The sequence below is a fragment of the Podarcis erhardii genome (genome assembly GCF_964252035.2).
Source record: "Podarcis erhardii genome assembly, chromosome: 6".
In the NCBI taxonomy this organism is placed as follows: Eukaryota; Metazoa; Chordata; class Lepidosauria; order Squamata; family Lacertidae; genus Podarcis; species Podarcis erhardii.
The window spans coordinates 20,320,113-20,339,211 of record NC_138510.1 but is presented as its reverse complement, the minus strand read 5'-3'; the positions used below and the strand labels follow the sequence as shown (position 1 = coordinate 20,339,211).

Genomic DNA, 19,099 nt, shown 5'->3' with positions numbered 1-19,099 from the left:
GAGAGCACTTAAAAATTACCACTGCAAGGAATCCAAGCAAGACTTAAAGGACCAGGTGTTTAGAAAACTGAATGTACAGTTGCACCCATCAAGATCTGTATGCATAAAAAGCAGTGACTGGTTACTTATTGCTCTAGTTGCATATAATATAAAGACACACAAACCATATTAAAATGCCCCATTGCATAGATTTTTGTGAGATTCTAAACATAGTTCTCCATTCAATACTATCATTTTTAAGGGTGTTTTTTAACTATAGAAAGGGCATTCTCTGTGGCACTTCCTAAGTTATGGAACTCCCTCTTTATAACAGCTTTTCATACCTGAGATGCATATGTTTAGGACCTATTTTACTTCCATAAATGTAAAATTGTTATAAACTGTTTTTGATATTGTGTTTTAATTGTTGTAAATTGCTCTGGAACCTTAGGGTGAAGGGCAGGTAATATATTGTAATATTAACGCTGTGCAGCAATTAATGCATTGCAGGGGGGTGGACTTGACCTTCAGGATCCCTTCAAACTCAATAATTCAATGATGCTATGGGTCAAACTGAAATAAGAGATAAACATATCCAGTATAAAAAAGATTCACACGCAAGCAAGGGTTTATTGCCCTCTGAGATCCTTGCTTGATTTGTTTTCAGTCAGGATTAATGTCCAAATGTTCAAGCAGTTACATCTTGATTAGCCTCATAGAAGCCAATATGCAAGGAATACAGTCAGAAGTCCAGTTCATAGATCCGGCAGCCTATTCAGATAACATGGAAGGGGGGAATCATAGAATCATAGAATTGAAGAGTTGGAAGGGACCAGAAAGGTCATCTAGTCCTCTGCAATGCAGAAATCCTGCCCACAGCTATCCCTGGTTGGGCTTAAACCACCAATCTTCCGGTTAACAGCCAGACACAATGACCCACTGCACCACCTGAAGGGGAAGAAATGTCTCAGGATATAAGCCAAATTCAGAGCAACAGAAGACAGGAAATAGCACATGCAACCTCTAGATATGGCCTCTCTCTGTATTTAAATGATGTAAATAGCTCCACCTGTTAAAATGTCAAAGCTGCATAGCATCAATATGGTTTTTCCAGCAGCAGCAAAAGGCTTTTTTTAGAGAGAGAGATGCATGTTTACCAGTCTCTCATATATAGAATAAGCAAACAAACCTCTTTCATAAAAGAGGACCTCTCCAACTTCTGTGTTGCTGACACTAGCACTACTCCTAGCAACAAACTATTCTGATCACTACAATACTTGTTTGCACCCAAAGAGGAGGCAAACACGGTGTGTTGTTTATTAAGTGTTACTGTAATGAAAACATATTGCATGGTTTGGTGATCTTCTATCAAACTTTGCTTAGTAGCAGAAAAGGCAAACTATTCCCTCAACCTTATGAATACCACCAGAGCCACTCCTTTCGTACAGAGACTAATCTGGAAGCAAAGCTCTAAACAGAATGACATGTTATCACTGCCCCATTGCTTTGAGCAATAAACCCATTAAAGCTGAGGAGTTATGGAGCCAAGCAATATTCCATTTAAAGACTGACCCTACGATTTGCAGATCATGCACTATTCAGCAGCCAAGAATACAAAGTCCAGTCAGCAACAGTATACAAGGTCACTTCCACTATGTGGAAGGGGTGTATATTAGAGGATTGATCACCTTCATTCAAACTTGAATGCTCTACACTTGGGATTTTAAGGAAAATTGACATGGTAAATTAAAGGCCTTATAGTAAACTGCATTTTTAACCACTGCAATGTGGATCCACTGTATTGAAGATATTAAGTATAAAACTATTTGTTAAATTTGGTAGCATAATGAGGCACAGGCAGAAAGAAAATTGGGATCTACTTGTAGATCTAAACGTTTTGCTGGAGATCAGCAAGGACTTCAATTTCCAATTGTTTTCCAATACTACATTGCATTATATGCCAAGCTGCCTTTGAAGATGGAAATGATAGCTAGTACAGCCTTCAGCAGCCGGACTGCTGACTGGGAACAGGAGGGCTAATTTTATAAGACCAATCTTGGCCTGAAAGCATCAGCTTCTGATTATAGTCGTACCTTGGTTTTCGAACAGCTTAGTTCACAAACAACTTGGAACTCGAATGTTGCAAACCCGGAAATAGGTTTGTGAAATTTGACTCTGAAGCCGAACATCCGGCGCGGCTTCTGCTCGGCTGCAGAATGCTCCTGCAGTCATTTGGAAGCTGACTTAGGACATGCCTGCCCTACATGAACCTACCTAGACCCTGAAATTGTCAATTTAGGCTCTTCTTTGTGTGCCCCCTCAGATGGGTGTTGAAAGTGGCAACCTAAGGACAGGCTTTTCAGTGGGGCCTCCCCACTTGTGGAATATTCTCCCCAGAGAGATTTGCTTGGCACCCTCATCATCAACTTCGAGGTGTCAGGCAAGGATGTCCCTGTTCTTCCATACATTTGGCTCTTAATTGGGGTTATACAGTATAATGATACCCAAGCCTATACTGGTGTTCATCATCCTTTTTATGTTATTGCAGGATAAGCACTTTTAGTCTTATCTCCTTTTAAATTTTTATATTTTTAAATTTTTGTATAATGTATGGGTTTTGAATTACAAGTTGCTATGATTACAGATAGGTAGCCGTGTTGGTCTGCCATAGTCAAAACAAAAAAATTCCTTCCAGTAGCACCTTAAAGACCAACTAAGTCAGTTCTTGGTATGAGCTTTCGTGTGCATAGTTAGGCCTTCATGTATCTGAAGAAGTGTGCATGCACACGAAAGCTCATACCAAGAACTGACTTAGTTGGTCTTTAAGGTGCTACTGGAAGGAATTTTTTTGTTTTGAAGTTGCTATGAGACATTTTATGTATAAGTGATGAATAAATGCTATTAATAATAATAGGTTTGTCTTAAAATAAGGAAGGCCTAACTATCCATATTTCTTGATCCGATCCAGGAAGGATCCCCTCCTCACAGGCAAGAAGCTAGTCCCAAAACACTGCAAGATCAGAAACACAGCTCAGAAAGATCTTATATTTATAGATCTGCCTATCACTCACTACCCGAGTAAAATATACATAAGTCTGCAGCCAGTTTGCATAATGTACAAAGATACAATTTGCATGCATTCTGTAGCTGCATACATATGTATTTCCATTTTTTAAAACCCATTATTCTTCATAGAGATAAGAATGAGCCCCAGATTTTTTTCTTTTGATAAACTGCAGCCCAAGCTTTTGAAGAGCTGACTCTTTTCAAATTGTGGGATAGAACCCTGCTGGGAAACAGCACTGGAGTCAACTAGTGAAAGACAATTTTTCATATGTCCCTGTAAGTCAGGAAATGAAAACAGCAGCAGTGTTATATGGCTCAAGTGGTGAAAAATTAGCTGCACTTGCTTACAAAAGTGAAATGTGTAAACCAGTCCATCTGGCATTTCCCATGTTCATGCAAAATGGTCACCATGCATACTGGCTGGCCTGGTAGATGTTCACCATTTCCTGAAACAGACACAGGCAGCCACCCTGCTGCCTGTATGTAGAATGCAGGAGCTGTTGTCGCCTACAGGATTCAAGGTATGCTTCTGAGTGGGTGCAGGAGGGACAACTCCATCATGTAAACATGCATTCAGCACACCCTAGACCCATTAAGTCAACCCCACCCAACTGTGGCAAGGGTCAAGAGAGCAAGAATCCGGTTACATCATTTTGGGAGTGCTATCAGTATCACAAGGCTGCATGAACTGAAATTTATCCCACTGGGGAGGAGCTGCATTGGAAACTTCAGCTGGAGTTGCCACAACAGTGTTATCTAAGCCTAAGGAACTACAAAGCTGAATGACTTTATCCTCAAAGTGCCATGCCAGGTATTCCACTGGGAATCTAAATACATGCGATAAGAAAAGGAAGATGTGGTCCACGTGAAAAACTTTTTCTAATTCACTTAGTAAGATTTTCTGATAACCAGAATATTGTCAAACAATGACCAGCATGTAAAAAAACCTGCAGCTTAGCAGCTACTGCGCATGCGCAAGCGGCGAAACCTGGAAGTAACCCTTTCAGGTACTTCCGGGTCGCCGCGGGACGCAACCTGAAAAAATGTAACATAAAGCAAACATAACAGGAGGTATGACTGTATATGAAATAGCTGTAGCCCTTATGTACTGCCAATACCACCTGAGTACAGAAACCAGGCTTGGCTTTAGACTGAGAGAAAGACAAGGGAGCAATGGAACAAGTTTGTTCTCTTAAGATAAATTTTAACTAGTCCAAACTTTGGTAGAAAATTAGTGTATACAACTTACAACTGTTTGTCTAGTGAGACCCTGAGAAGTATACCTGTTAGGAGCTAATGTTTATAACAGTGTGCTTTGTAGCCTACTAAGACTATGATATTTCTCAAAGCCAGCCAAAGGTTTCCTAACTACAAGTGAGTTCTCTCTCTTTCTGAAATCTAGGTATCAAGCTAGGAAAATAGTTTGCATTACACATTCCCAGTCAGCAATTGCATGAACTGTATTCAGTTCACATTAACACAGTTCAAGGAGGATTGCAAGCTTGAAATAATTTGTAAGAAAGGATTAGGGTCCAAGAGAAAACCCAGCTAATTAGGCCAATCCCCAGCTTGAAGACAAGACCCTCTTCCCTGATCCACTAAATGATCACAAGTGGGCGGGGGGGGGGAAGAGTCTGGTGCTTTTTATTTATTTTCAATATTTCACAAAGTTGTTAGAGCTTGCAGAATGAGACTAAAGTAAAAACATGCACTGGGTAATAAAAACATGATGGAGCTTTTAAAAAACAAACATGAAGTGCAGGTTAGAAAATATTTTTTTTTTTAATCTATTGCCTTTAGAAGGCATGGGGAAATAATTTGACCACCTAGGGCACAAGTACATTGAAAGTAGGCACTGTGAGCTCCCTATGGAGGTCATTCTGTTCTGGGGTGCCAAAACTGAAAAGGTCTTTTTACTCATAACCACCTGTACCTAACCTGGCAGGAACACACAAAGAAGGGCACCTACTTACTTACTCAAAGGAGCCCAGGGCAGCAAACAAGCAATAAAACAATTTTTAAAACATATTTAAGACATCTAAAAAATGTATATATAAAAAAGAAAATTCATTGTTAAGTGGGTACATGTGAAGAAAGTAGTTATTGGTTGCAATTTAACCTACTTTTCATCCATTTGGATGGGTGATAAAATAGTTCCTTAAAGATGCATCTGTCACACAAAAATTACTAACAAAAGATCATATGAAAGCAATTTACAATCATAAACAAATTCAGTGCAGCAATAACAACATACCAATGGCTGCACTCTAAAAATATATTTAACTCCCAAAAGTTTGAAGGAGAGAGCAACATTTGGCACCAGAAACCTGTCAATGTAGGGGACAAATGCATTTCTTTTGGGCAGGAATTCCACAACCAGGGTACTACTACAGTGGTACCTCAGGTTACAGATGCTTCAGGTTACAAACACTTCAGGTTACAGACTCCGCTAACCCAGAAATAGTACCTCAGGTTAAGAACTTTGCTTCAGGATGAGAACAGAAATGGCGCTGCGGCAGCAGCGGGAGGCCCCATTAGCTAAAGTGGTACCTCAGGTTAAGAACAGTTTCAGGTTAAGAACGGACCTCCAGAACAAATTAAGTTCTTAACCTGAGGTACCACTGTACAGAGAACTCGCTGTCCCAAATTACTGCCAGTGTGCTACACTAATTAACTGGACTATGAGAAGGGCTTCCCCCGCAGCTCTCAAGGTTTGGGTTGGCATTTTTCAATAACATTTTAAGCTACCCTGAACATAGGAAACGACCTTAAACAATTGGTCTATCTAGCCCAATGCCGTCTACTCCTTGCCCAATACTGTCTTGCGCTGCCTGCTCTTAAGGATCTCAGTCGCAAGTCATTCTCATTAAAAGAAGAATTTGTGCTCTACCAAGTTGCTAAGCACTGTACACCATTAAACCTATAAATACAAACCTGCTTTGCAGAAAATGCAGACATGCAAGCCACAATATATGGTTCATGGGCAGCATTTGGCTTGCAATTCATACATTGTATAGTCCTGCTTTAAGCACATCATATTCTATTTAATGGGGGAGAATCCCCTTCAGCTCCCTTCGAGCTCCAATTCTAGATGTAAACTTTGGAAAACACATGATGTAAGTTAGCTATTAAACTTAGTTACTTTGCCATCATGAATTATTTTGCTTATCCATTTCAGGACTCTGAAATGTCTACTGCAGCACTAATTCCAGAGAGTAACCATATTACTCTATTGCGGTAAGAACAACGTTTTGTGGTATTTTAAAAACAAGCTTACAGACTCCATGCATCACATTTTGTTTGTGACCGTGGAAATATCCCTGTGATATATTTCCCCTACTAGAACTGACTTTGCTTCAAAGTACATAGCCTGAGGAAGCCAAAGCTCACTGCCAGCAGCAGCATCAATATTGAGAATTATATTAAGAAAAGCAAGTCAAAACTTTTAATGAATAGCAGTGTCTCTAAGGACAACACATCTAAAATAAAACCATGGGACAGAGAGTTGAACTATCTTATGATACTGTGGAAAAATGTAGTTACTATAAAAGGAATTGCTCTTCCATATATGTAACAGATAAGTCTATAATTTAGACACCACTGATAGTCAACCCAAATTAGAATTCAGCACTGCCCCAACCCTCTCCCTAGAAAATGTTGATGTCTTCAGTGGAGAGCTTCCAAGGACCTATGCAGCTATGGGGTAAGTTGATTGGGGGACATATTGCCTTCCCAGACCCCCTGAGACTATGTCTGAGGTAAACAAGATTACCCCATTCTTCTTCACACTCATGAGAATGGTAGGTGATCTCACTAATGCACTGAACAGTGGCAAGTTGGTGAATTCAATAGTGTGGACTGTTGAACACATCTCACATTACATTTTTGAAGCTATAAGAAGCTATAGCCCAGTCCTATGTATGCTTTTCCAAAAGTGCCAGTGTATTCAATGTTTACTCACAAATGCAAATATCTACTGAAAGAATAATGCATACAGGACTTAATGTTCATTTAGCACAATATGTGAGGCAATGCTAACAATCAAGCCTTCCTGGTGTTGCCTCTCTGGGATAAGATTGCCTTTACCATATAATAAAGACTTTTCAGTGTTGGTACTATGTTTACAGAATGTCTTGCCATCTGAGATCTACACCAGGGACATTTTAAAAGTGCCAATATATTTTTATAAATAGATATAGTTAGGCAGGTGTGTTGTTGTTAAAAGTGTTGGTTTTATAGCAGATATTAGACTGTTTGGTAATTTCCTTTGCCAAGTATGACTATTACGAAGTGTTTATTATTAGATTGCTGTAAAAAAGGTGTTTTTTATTTTAAAAAAATTAATTATTTTCAGTGCACATTAATAAAAAACAATTTCCTGATAGTTACGCAAACTGATAACTTACATGGCCTATGCAAACTGGGAAGAAAAATCACAACCTTGCTAAATTGAACTGCTTGCCATCAAGTTTCAGTGGCTCTAACACTTTACTGAGTGCAAGGCACAGTGATTCAGATTGTTTTCAAACTACTCTTAACAAGCAATAAATTCATTCTTAGGTTTCTGCAACTGCAGTATCACTAGTTTACTTAAAGTAGCCAATGACTAATGCATTCAGTATCAACTGACATTTAAGCTAGCTACTCTGTGTGACATTAAACTGGCAGATATGCCTGCCATCTCCTCTATAGGTGAAACTATATCCTAACTGTTGCTGGCCAGGGGTTGGGGTTGTAGGAGTGTGGGAGGCAGTGTTCACCATTTTTTGCCTTCCCAATGCCTTCAATTGGGTGTTTAATTTATGTTGGCATTTTTGGTGAAGTGCTTGGGACCAGAGAATGAATTTAGGATGACATGTAACTTTGTTTATCCCTCTCCTCACCTGTAACATGCCCATTCCCCACTCTTTACACCAGCATAACTTTTGCCAGAGGGTTTCTCCTCATGGTAAATAGATATGCCAGGACAAGTTATTTATGTTGCTGAATAGGGGCAAGAGAGCAAGGGGGAGAGAAGTGCCACATCCTAACATCTCCCAGCTAGCAAATCTGAGGGTTAGGATTGCACCACACTACTGAAGCCTTTGGGTTCAAAAAGCTAGGTTTATTACATTGTTTTAAGGGTCAGGTGCCTCATTGTACAATAAATGAATATTACATGTTACAAATGACAGGCTTCATACTGCAGGGAAGGTACCAAAATCAGTATTCAATCACATTAGAAATTAAATATTACTAAAGTTTGCACCCAACATTATAAGGGGAACATAAACCTGCAAATTCCTTGGAAAGCACTACAGTAATAAAGAAATGTTTTTAAAGAATTTTATCATGAGGTAGAAGCCATTTCTTCTCCATGTGTCCAGATATATCATATCAGGATACTAACATAAGGATTTTTAGGCTGTTACTGCCTTGAGGTAACTGTTTATTTACATCTGTATTTCCCAAACTTCTGAGTTCACTGACCCATTTATGAGCATATAAAATTGTCCTTGACCCCAACCAAAAATCTTAACAATATAAATGAAATCAGGTCAAGAAATATCAGTAAGCAAACACCTTTTAATCAATCACCACTATTAGGAAGCATAAAATGTACAATATAAGGAATATTATTATAATCTGGAACCACCTTATTAAATGCTGAGACTCCTCACTGGCAAGGAAAGGGCACTCTGTATATATTCCCATGCCCTTTACTTCTGAAGCTCATAGTTCCTAACTATTTTTTTCAAACTATGTTGTGAATTTCTTTCCCACCCAAAGAGCCTTTTTCAGCCCCTAGATCTTTATTCATCCCCTGCACAGTACCATCAACCACTTTGGGAAACACCAATTTAAACAGGTCAGATCATGGTATCTAACTAAAATAATACCAAAATTCTGTCCTAAAGCTTCTATACAGGAACATTCACATACTCAGCGAACCATTTCTGTGATATAAAAGAAATTGCTATTTAGCAATTAAATGAAATGAATACATTATTACTGCAAAACCATCCAAAGTATCCCTCAAATTTCCTAATTGTATGTAAATTCAAACACAGCCAAGACCTAAATAAATACTGTTATTCTCATCTGATCCCAAACTCCATTAGACAGTAACAGTAGCAATGTGGCAGGTGATCGAAAGTATGATAAAACTTTGTTTCACTCTCACCAGACATAAAAAGACCACAAACATGACAGCACAGAAAGTAAAATCTGCAAGGAGACAGCAATTAGATGAACTGCAGTAATTTTTGCTTAAGTTAACAGAAAAATGTCCCTTATAATAGATGTTTAATAATAGGTATTTAACAACCAGCAGAATATGAGCTTAACTACATAAACAGCAGTACCTTATGGTATTTAGGAGCGAGGCAACCGACATCACTAATTATTCATTCAATGCTTTTTACTATCACCACCAAGCATTTGAACCTGCTGCCAAATCTCTACCTGGAAGGCCCAACCTGCAAGTTTTACCTATGCTTTTTAACATATCCATTTGGGAATTACTCAGGCGGAGGTCCTAGCCAACCAGACCAATTCCCTCCATTATGCCTTTTTAAAAGAGGCACCAATGCCCAGATTACAGGAGGAAAGGAAGAGGAAATCTACACTCAATCACTCTTCACAACCTCCCATGAAAATATACCTAACATCTTCCTTCTGTTTGTATGTAGAAGGGGAGAGGATAAAATGGTGAATTAGTCAAGGTCAGGATACAAAGGGGGGGCGGAGAGGGAGGGAGGGAGGGAGGGAGAGAGAGAGAGAGAGAGAACACACAGATGAAGGAAGAGATAATTCATAGCCAGGAGGGAGGAACTGGTGTCAAAAGACTATTCTTAAAGCACACACAGGGATATACCGAACCCACAAATTAACGAAAACCCTAAAAAAAAAAGGTGTCCTTGCAAGAGTGTCCAAAACGCACGGACTTTAATGTTTTATAAAGAGGAATAACACTGTGGACATGCTGCAATATAGATCCACACCAGAGACACTCTACAACAACGCAAAGTATACCTCAACACCCCCCCCCCCTTTCCTATGCGGGAGCAAAGGAGAGGGAATGAATGCCTCGGATTCTTAGAACGGAACCGGGGAGGGCGAGAGGCGAGGAGGGCGGGAAAAGCGGGCGGCGAGGTGTACTGGAGACGGGGGGAACTAGCCAGGCCCAAGCCAGGCGGCGGGGGGGAGGGGGGGGTCAGTGTGTGTGGAGGTGGGTTAGGGGTATCCTCTCGAAGTTTCTGTATTTGCATATAATTTTGTGGGGTGGGGTTGTAGGCTACGAAAATGTGCTGTTTTACACACAAATCTCAAGGCACACACCTTTGGAGGGGAGGGGGCGAGATATGGCTGTGGGGGCGGGGGGGGGATGCCTGAGATCCCGCCCCAAGTCTGCGGCAGTCGAGACCACGCAGCTTGTCAGCCGGGCCTGAGCAGCATTGGGGCGGCGGGGGGGGGGGCTGTTCGCTCCACATCACCTCCCGCCCGGCAGCAGCAGCAGCAGCAGCAGCAGCACCCCTAAACATCCGGCTCGCCCCCTCCCCTTTCCCGACCGTTAGGAGGGAAGTGGTTGTGGGAGGGGAGAGAACCCTCCTCGCCTTTCCTCAAAAAAATAAAACACCCACCCACTCAGGCGAGGGGGGGGGATGAAGAGGCGACCCCCCCACACACACACACTGCTTCTCCTCACAGGAAAGAGGCAGGGGAGGCTCTCCATCTTGGGGCTCCCCCCCCCCCACATATATGAAGCAGCCGTCATCCCATTTTATCCCCCCCCCACACACACGGTCACTTTCAGGTCCTGAGGCGACTGGCCGGGAGGGCGGCCCTCGGGAACGCGCCCGCGCGCGCTCCCCCCCCCCCCCTCGTTTCCCTCACGGATTCTCCCTCGCCTTTCTCCTCACCGATGCCGGGCGCCACATAGACGAAGTAGAGGAAGGAAGAGGAGAGCGAGAAGAAGAAGAGGGCGGCCAGCAGCGAGCGCCGAGGGAGCCTCCAGGGCCTCCGAGGGCTCCGCTGCCACCGCATGGTCCGGCCCCGCCGCGCCCCCGCCGCCGCCGTTCGCGGGAGGAGGAGGAGGAGGAGGGCAGCCCGGCTGAGGAGGAGCGGGAGGGCTGAGGCAGGCGGCGGCGCACTGAGGCTGCTCCTGCTGCTGCTGGCTGTGGAGCTGCGGCGGCGGCGGCGGCGGCGGCTCCTCCTCCCTCTCCCTCAGTCGCCTCTCTCTCGCTCCGTGCGCGCCTCTCCTCGGCTCCGACGCCGCCGCCGCATGAATGAAGAGCCGGCCTCCGAGGGCGCCTCATAAACACCCTCCTTTCCCCCACCCCTCTTTTTTCCCTCCCCCGCTTCCTCCTCTTTCTTGTCCTCCTCCCTCGCCTCCCCTTTTCTCCTCCTCTGTGGTCGCGGCCGAGGTTGGAGCCGGGGGGCGGGGAGGGGGAGGCGCCAGCGGGAGGCGGAGCCAGGCCCTCACGGAGAGCGCCTCACCTCACGGCCCCAAACAGAGCAGCCTGGAGGCGGAGGTGGAGGCGTCGCCGCTCTCTCGCTCTCCCTTCGCCCAAGCTGAGCCCTGGTGTCACACCGGTAGCTTTTGACCTCCCTCAGACATTTTTTTTCCCCTTCCCTCAAAATCAGATTTAATTATACAACCTATTAAGGTATAACCTGTCACAAGCGTCGTCGTTGTTGTTTTTTAATTAAAAAATGGCATCAGGTATACACGCCATCCATGCATTTAAAAACGAAAACAAAAAAACAACTATGCTTGGAACAGGTTGTTTACCTATTAACTATCATCTTCCTTTTCATTATTCCTCTGCTGCATTTAATACAGTACTGGACACCTCAAGGGCAAACACGTAGGTTGACGTAAAAATAAAAAAATCCGCACCTAAGACGTACGCCTTGCTGCCTTACTCAATATATTGTTATATTTTTCATTTATTCGTTACATTTGTATACCACGCTTTGTCTGAAAGATCTCGGGGCAGTTCACAGCATCAAGGTATATAATAGAAACAAAATACATAAAACACACACACACGTTTTGATTACGTTTATCATGTGTTTTGTGCTTTTTATATTGTACCTACGGATACTGGACGGCACACAAATAAATAAATAAATAAATAAATAAATAAATAAATAAATAAATGCAAAAGGATATAAGAGGAGCAGTGCTCCTCTGGCAAGGTTGGTCCTTCATCCCGGTGACACACCAACTGTATGATGTGTGTTATACCCCCAAAAAGCAATGTCTAAGTGGAGAAGTGTTTGAAACATCGTGTTCCCAGACGTCGCTCTGCCTTGAGCTGTTTTCTTTAAAGAGACCTCAGTCCGAACATCAGCATCCTGGTCCAGGGATAAGAGTTCGTAGTCAGCCTCCTCGGTCTCTGCTAAGTAGTCTGAATGTAGGAGGAACTTGGCGCCCTTTAGTCAAGTTGCCTCAGCAAGCTGAGATGCTGGAATGGAGCGTGTTGCTTGGTCGCTGGATTTTGGTTGGGAGGAACAAATTGCCATGTTGCATGTTCCAGCTGCGTTGGCCTTCTTAATACGCTCCACCCTGTTGCTCACATACACATAGAACCTTCTTTTCTCATTGTGTATGACCTTTCTGTCTGTGTAAAAGGTCACACTCTCAAATTGGAGGCCCAATTCTTTTTCTATCAACTCTGACAGTTCTACTGCCAGTATGGCGCCACACAGCTCAAGCCTTGGCATGAAGTGTCCTTGGAGTGGTGACAGCTTGGCTTTTCCCAAGACGAAACCCAAGTTGAGGCAATCTTCAGCAGGTTGATGGCCTCATCTGGAGTGAGTACAGACTTCAGTCCGTCATCCATGGAAAAGTCTCTTTCAATAAATTGGTGCACATCTTATTTAAACTTCTCTTCTACAATCTTTGCAGTTTGGTACGGTCCATAGTTTGCAATAGCAGGGGATGGTCCATTTCATGCAGTATTCCTGGATGTCTGCTTGTCACTGTACCATAAGAAGCGCCGATAGTTACGGTGGTCTTCTCTCATGAGAAAGAAGTAGAACATTTGTTGGATGTCAGCCATGACAGCTATGCCTTCCTTTCTGAAGTGGAGGAGACCTCTGACCAGCCTGTTGGTCAGGTCCGGGCCGATGAGGAAAGCCTTGTTCAGTAAGAAGCCCTGGAACTGGGTGCTGGAGACGATCACTACTCTGATCTGCCCAGGTTTCTGTGGACAGTACACACTAAAGAATGGGAGGTACCAGAATTCTTCACAGTGCATGTACGTTTGCTAACATCTTGTCCATGAAATCGACAAAATGGCTTTTCATCCCTTTTCCCTTGCCTCATGTGCATGTACTACCACTCGGTAATGTTTTTAGAGTCTCCGTCAAATTCCAGTATTTAACAGTTATATCTGACTTGGTTCTTCATAACTTAATCAGGAAATACTGCTGCAATTTGTACAGACCCAAATTTGTGAAAGTAACGTAGATCTTTTTACCATAATGAATATATTTAAATATCTTGTCTCACAGTGAAGCATTGGATATATACCGTAGATATATGAAGAAAGCTTGACTTGTTTTTTTTTAAAAAAAATAAGTTGGCCTCTCTTTGTTTATCACTGCTAACTGTTCAGATATCGGAATCTTTCAGTGGCTCGTTCTGTGTTCTTGTTTATATGGAGTTGTGTCTAAATTTTTTACGGAGTTGAAAGGGGTGGGCGCCACTACCAAGAAGGCCCTCTGTCTGGTTCTCTGTAACCTCACTTCTCGAAATGAGGGAACCACCAGAAGGCCCTCGGCGCTGGACCTCAGTGTCCGGGCTGAACGATGGGGGTGGAGACGCTCCTTCAGGTATACAGGACTGAGGCCATTTAGGGCTTTAAAGGTCAGCACCGACACTTTGAATTGTGTTCGGAAATCACAATTTAAAATGAGAAAGAGAAAAAATAAAAGCAATTTAAAAACAAAAATGGAGCCCTCTCTGCCCAGCAGCCGTAGAAGCACTCCTTTATGGAGCCTGTCAGGCACCCGCCCCAAGCCAGGTGGAGAGAAGCAGGGCAGGGCCCTTCAGGCTCCCAGCAGGTCAGTCCTGGCTCTGGACACCAGCGCACATATTGAGAGTGAACTGTATCTGTTTCCCACCCAAGCTGAAGAGGTCAAAGAACTCTGGTCTAGCCAGGGTTCGGTTGCTTTGCCCATCCAATACAACATACATCTTCACAGCCTGCTCCGGATGCCCTGCAGTGAAAACCCTGGCCAGACTTACCTGATTGCAAGACCGGCCACCGTTTTCCACACCACAAACCTGAGTGCAGCGGACACCCACCTCTGTCCTGGCTCATTCGCAGCTGGTTTTGGCATCCTTTCCACTGCCGCTGGAGCTGCTTCAGCTGAAGAACCTGAAGAGTGTGCCGGAAGAGAGCTATTTGGGTGTAAGTCAGTTGGGTGCTTCTCCCTGCTACATTCACGACACCTGACCTTGGTCAGACGGTCCTTTGCCATGTCGTCCTTGGTCCTTTAGCAAGGCTTATCGCTCTCCCAGTGGCTCCTCTCTGAACTCTCTGCATTTGTTCAAAGGGTGTGGTTTCTTGTGCAATGGATAGGCTGACTCTGTCGACTTCTCCATCTTGGGCTTGCTGGCATCATCTAACACTTCTGTCTTCCTCACTGAAAGCACTACTTTGGGTGTGATGTCCCTAGTGGATTTATTCTCTTTGTAAGAATCTCCATAGAGGGACGCGGGTGGCGTTGTGGGTTAAACCACAGAGCCCAGGACTTGCCAATCAGAAGGTCGGCGGTTCGAATCCCCGCAAGGGGGTGAGCTCCTGTTGCTCGGTCCCTGCTCCTGCCCATCTAGCAGTTCGAAAAGCATATCAAAGTGCAAGCGGGAAGGTAAACAGCATTTCCATGCGCTGCTCTGGTTTGCCAGAAGCAGCTTAGTCATGCTGGCCACATAACCCTGAAGCTGTACGCTGGCTCCCTTGGCCAATAAAGAGAGATGAGCGTCGCAACCCCAGAGTCAGTCACAACTGGACCTAATGGTCAGGGATCCCTTTACCTTTACCTTTAAGAATTTCCATAGAATCCAACCAAGTCAGTTTGTGGGTCACTTCTTTCTTTCGTGATCTGTGTGACAAATGGAAAAACGGTTGTGAAAGAAAGCACCACCATGCTTTTCTTTGTAGGTGGTGACCTCTGTACCCCACCTTTCGTGTAGAGGTAGCAGAAGCTTAGCTGTGATTTCTTTCATGTGTTGATCAAGACACGCAAGGCCAGGTAGCTGTTGATTTCTTTTAGCTGCTGCCAGCCTGAATAGTATGTCTGCCAAGTCCCACAGTTTGATCCCTCATAGTCAATTTTGGAAAAGATTGAAGTCATGGCGCTCCTAAAGTTGCTGGGGTGCTAGTTTTTGTTCATCCACTAGAGCTGCATGGATGCATCTTGCCTGATCTGAGGAAGCAGGCCCTAGCCATGTGGTCAAAAGGGTCAGTTCCTCCTCTCAGAAGGCTCGCAGAATTTAGAATATTAAAACCGCAATAGCAGTTTTGAGCCACATGGTAACACTGCTGCCGAAAGTCCTTGACTCTCTTAGCTGTGGCAGAAAGGATAGGAATATCTTCCTTAAGAAGTTTGCTCTTTTTTTTAACCCCTGCTTTTAGCTGTGCCTTTTTCTCTAGAGTTTTATTCCTGTAATCTTCCAGTTTAGCTGCTTGAGAAGGTATGTGAGCTTTGCAATGGGGAATTAGCACTTCCATGGAATTGCAATGCAGAAGGCTTCCTGGGTGTGGAGAGTTACAGAGTTGCATAAATTTGCTAGGAAAAGCAGGGTGCACTTTACTTGCTGATTTAGACTTTAAAACATTGTTTGCATTTGTAAATTGCTCTGGGAGACCAACAGGGCTAGTTTCTTTGCTCTCTTTCTGGATAGTATTAACAAGACTCCCCAAAGCTCTCGTACATAGATTCATTGAAGATAATCAAGGCACATGTAAAAATATTACCCACATTCCAATAGGCTGTTCTATGGCTCTGAATGAAGATGGTTAGAAGCTTTCTGTGAAGTTCTCTGTGGAGCTCTGTAAGGACGAAGTGCATTTGCCCTTCTTCTTGGGTTTGCCATAACTAGACTGCCACTAGTTTACAAAGGAGGAAGGGATGTTTCTTCCCGCTCTGGCCAGAGCCAATAGTAGGGAGATATTTTCCCACTCTCTGGCAGAGCCAATAGAAAGTAGACTATTGCTGTGCCTTGTGATGGGATAATGAGCTGCTTGTGCGTAAAAGCTTGATCCCTCTGGGGTTTGGCTGGTCAACCAAACCGAGTCACTAACGGAGCCCCCAAAGCATGACTCCGTCAGTCGCTGGTAGAATCTGACAGTGGGCGTCTACGGAACTTACTCCAGCATAAAAGCTGTTTGACGGACATGCGCCTCCTGGACTCTCTGCGTGACAGTTTCCGGCGAAGGGTGGGAGTTCCTAAGGGGGGTCTTGTTACCTCTTCACTATTCTCACTGGAAGTATCCCAGAGCCTCCCCTCCGACTCCCCTTCCGCCGGAGCTCCTGCTCTCCCCCTACTGGTTCCTTCTTCTGCTGCAGAATCTCTCCTATTCTCCTGGAGCCTTTCCACCACCTGTTCCTCCGATGGCAGTTCCCTGACATCCACCTCCCCCCCAGGGCCCCCTTCACCCCCCCGCCTCCTCTCCCACTGGCGGTGAGGGCGGAAAGCCCCTGAAGGAACTCTCCTCATCGTCCGAGGATTCAAACACTTCTAGCCACGGCGTACCGTCTCTCTCCCCGTCTTCCTCTTCTTCGTCGGAGTCGGCTTCCTCACCCACCCCTGACTCTGGGAACCCTTCAAACTCCCCTTCCTCATCGGTGGTCCCAAAGTGTTCCCTCCTAAATCGTGCCACGGGTTGCGGTTTTTTTGGGAAACGCTGATGAAATGTTTCTATTAAAACCTCATCGTTGACTACCTCTGCTGGTACCCAAGTGTTTTCCGACTCTACTTCCCCCTCCCATTCTACCAGATATTCCACCTGATTCCCCTTCCACCTGGAATCAATGATTCCTGCCACGTTCATGTCGCTTTCTCTCTCTTCGATCATGGGCGTTTGGGTGACCTCTCTCTCACGCTCCCCCCACTCACGTCCCTCTCGGTACGGCGACAGTAATGACCTTTGAAATACTGGGTGCAATTTCATGTGACTGGGCAGTCTGAGTTTGAATACTACTGGGTTGACCTGCTGTATGACCTCAAAGGGTCCCAATCTTTTGGGTCTCAATTTTTTACTCCCTCCCTTGAACGGTAGTCCTTGGGTGGATAGCCACACCCGGTTTCCCACCCTTATAGTTTCACCTTCCCTCCTATTTCTGTCTGCTTGCTTCTTATATTCTTCCTTGGCTTTCTCTAAGTTAAGTTGAAGCTGACGGTGGATCGCTTCCATCTCTTCAACAAAATGTTCCGCCGCCGGCACGCTCCACCTCTCCCCTCCCTCTCCTGGAAATGCCCGGGGATGACACCCATAATTTGCCAGAAAGGGACTCATCCCTGTGGACACGTTCTCCGCATTGTTGTAGGCAAATTCTGCCAGAGGTAACTTATCTACCCAATCATTTTCTCTGTCTTCTACATAACACCTCAGGTATTGTTGTAAAATCCTGTTTGCCCTTTCCGCTTGCCCATTTGTTTCTGGGTGCCGGGCAGTTGAAAAATTGAGTTCCACGTGCAGTAAGCTCATAAGTTTCCTCCAGAACCTGGAAGTAAACTGTTTCCCTCTGTCGCTGACCACCCTCAAGGGGGCGCCATGCAACCTGAAAATACGCTCTACAAACAACTTGGCGGTTTCCTCCGCTGTGACCGCATGTGAACAGGCTATAAAATGACACATCTTAGTTAATAGATCTACCACCACCATGACAGCTGTTTTGCCCTTGGATTTTGGCAGGTCCGTCATAAAATCTATGGATACTGCCTCCCATGGCCTTTCTGGTGTTTGTAAGGGTTGTAATAGCCCCGCTGGCGCCACCCTCTCCCCTTTCGCTCGCTGGCACCTGTCGCAACCCCTGACATATTCCCGTACGTCCTCCCTCACCTTGGGCCACCAAAACTCCCTGGTAACCAACCACATGGTTTTGTGCTGTCCAAAATGCCCCGCTGTGGGGCTGTCATGCAACTGCTTGAGTACTCTGCCCCTCAGTTCCCCATCAGGTATGTACAGTGCCCCTTTGTAATACAACGCCCCGTTCTTTTCTTCAAACCCCCCTGTGTTCTCCTCTGTCCTCCTGAGTTCTCTGAGTTTCTCTTGGGCGTATTCATCGTTCTCAGTACCCTCTATCAGTTCCCTCTGCCCCACCAATGCCGCCCCACACACCCAGCGGTCTTCAGGGATTACATGCCTTGCCTCAGGCGCTCCCTCCCCCTCTAAGTACTCAGGTTTCCTGGAAAGAGCGTCCGCCCTCACGTTCTCGGAGCCTGGCACGTAACTAATCTCAAAGTGGAATTTGGAGAACTCCTGGGCCCATCTCACTTGTCTCTGGTTCAGCACTCGGGCTGTTCTCCAGTATTCCAGATTTTTGTGGTCAGTTCGGACTTGAACCTTGTGCTGCGCCCCAATCAGCAAGTGCCGCCATCTCCGGAATGCTTCATGAATGGCGAGCAGTTCTCGGTCGTATACTGTGTAGTTCCTCTCGGATTTGTTCAACTTCCGAGAGAAGAATGCACACGATCTCCATTCAGACGTATCTTTTCCCGGCTGGAGAAGCACGGCCCCCACCGCTCTGTCTGACGTGTCAGTCTCCACTCTCATTGGTTGTTGTAGATCTACGTGCAAAAGTTGCTCTTCCGACGCAAACGCCTGCTTTAAGTGTTCGAACGCCCGCTGCGCTTCTTCCGTCCAAACAATTTTTTTCTTGCTGCTAAGACATCTGTGATGGGCGCTCTTAAATGGGCAAAGTTTTTGATGAACTTCCTATAGAAGTTTCCGAAGCCCAAGAATCTTTGCACGTCCTTCTTGGTCTTTGGTGTTTTCCATTCCAGTACCGCTTGGATCTTGCTGGGATCCATGGCCAATCCCTTGTCAGACAA

General features: G+C 44.8%; 1 protein-coding gene across 2 annotated transcripts in view; it reads right to left on the bottom strand.

Annotated features, from left to right (window-relative positions):
* B4GALT5 (beta-1,4-galactosyltransferase 5) overlaps positions 1-14,375 on the bottom strand; it is a 52,456-nt gene extending 38,081 nt beyond the window's left edge. Inside the window, exon 1 of one of the 2 annotated variants that reach the window (XM_081867990.1) lies at positions 14,345-14,375. In XM_081867990.1, the coding sequence (XP_081724116.1) occupies positions 14,345-14,360 (16 nt within the window). In that variant the 5' untranslated portion in view covers positions 14,361-14,375. Of the gene's footprint in view, positions 1-10,946; positions 11,440-14,344 lie in introns of those variants that run through there. The other variant, XM_081867989.1, reaches the window with a different exon arrangement.
* Positions 14,376-19,099: the final 4,724 nt, after the last annotated feature.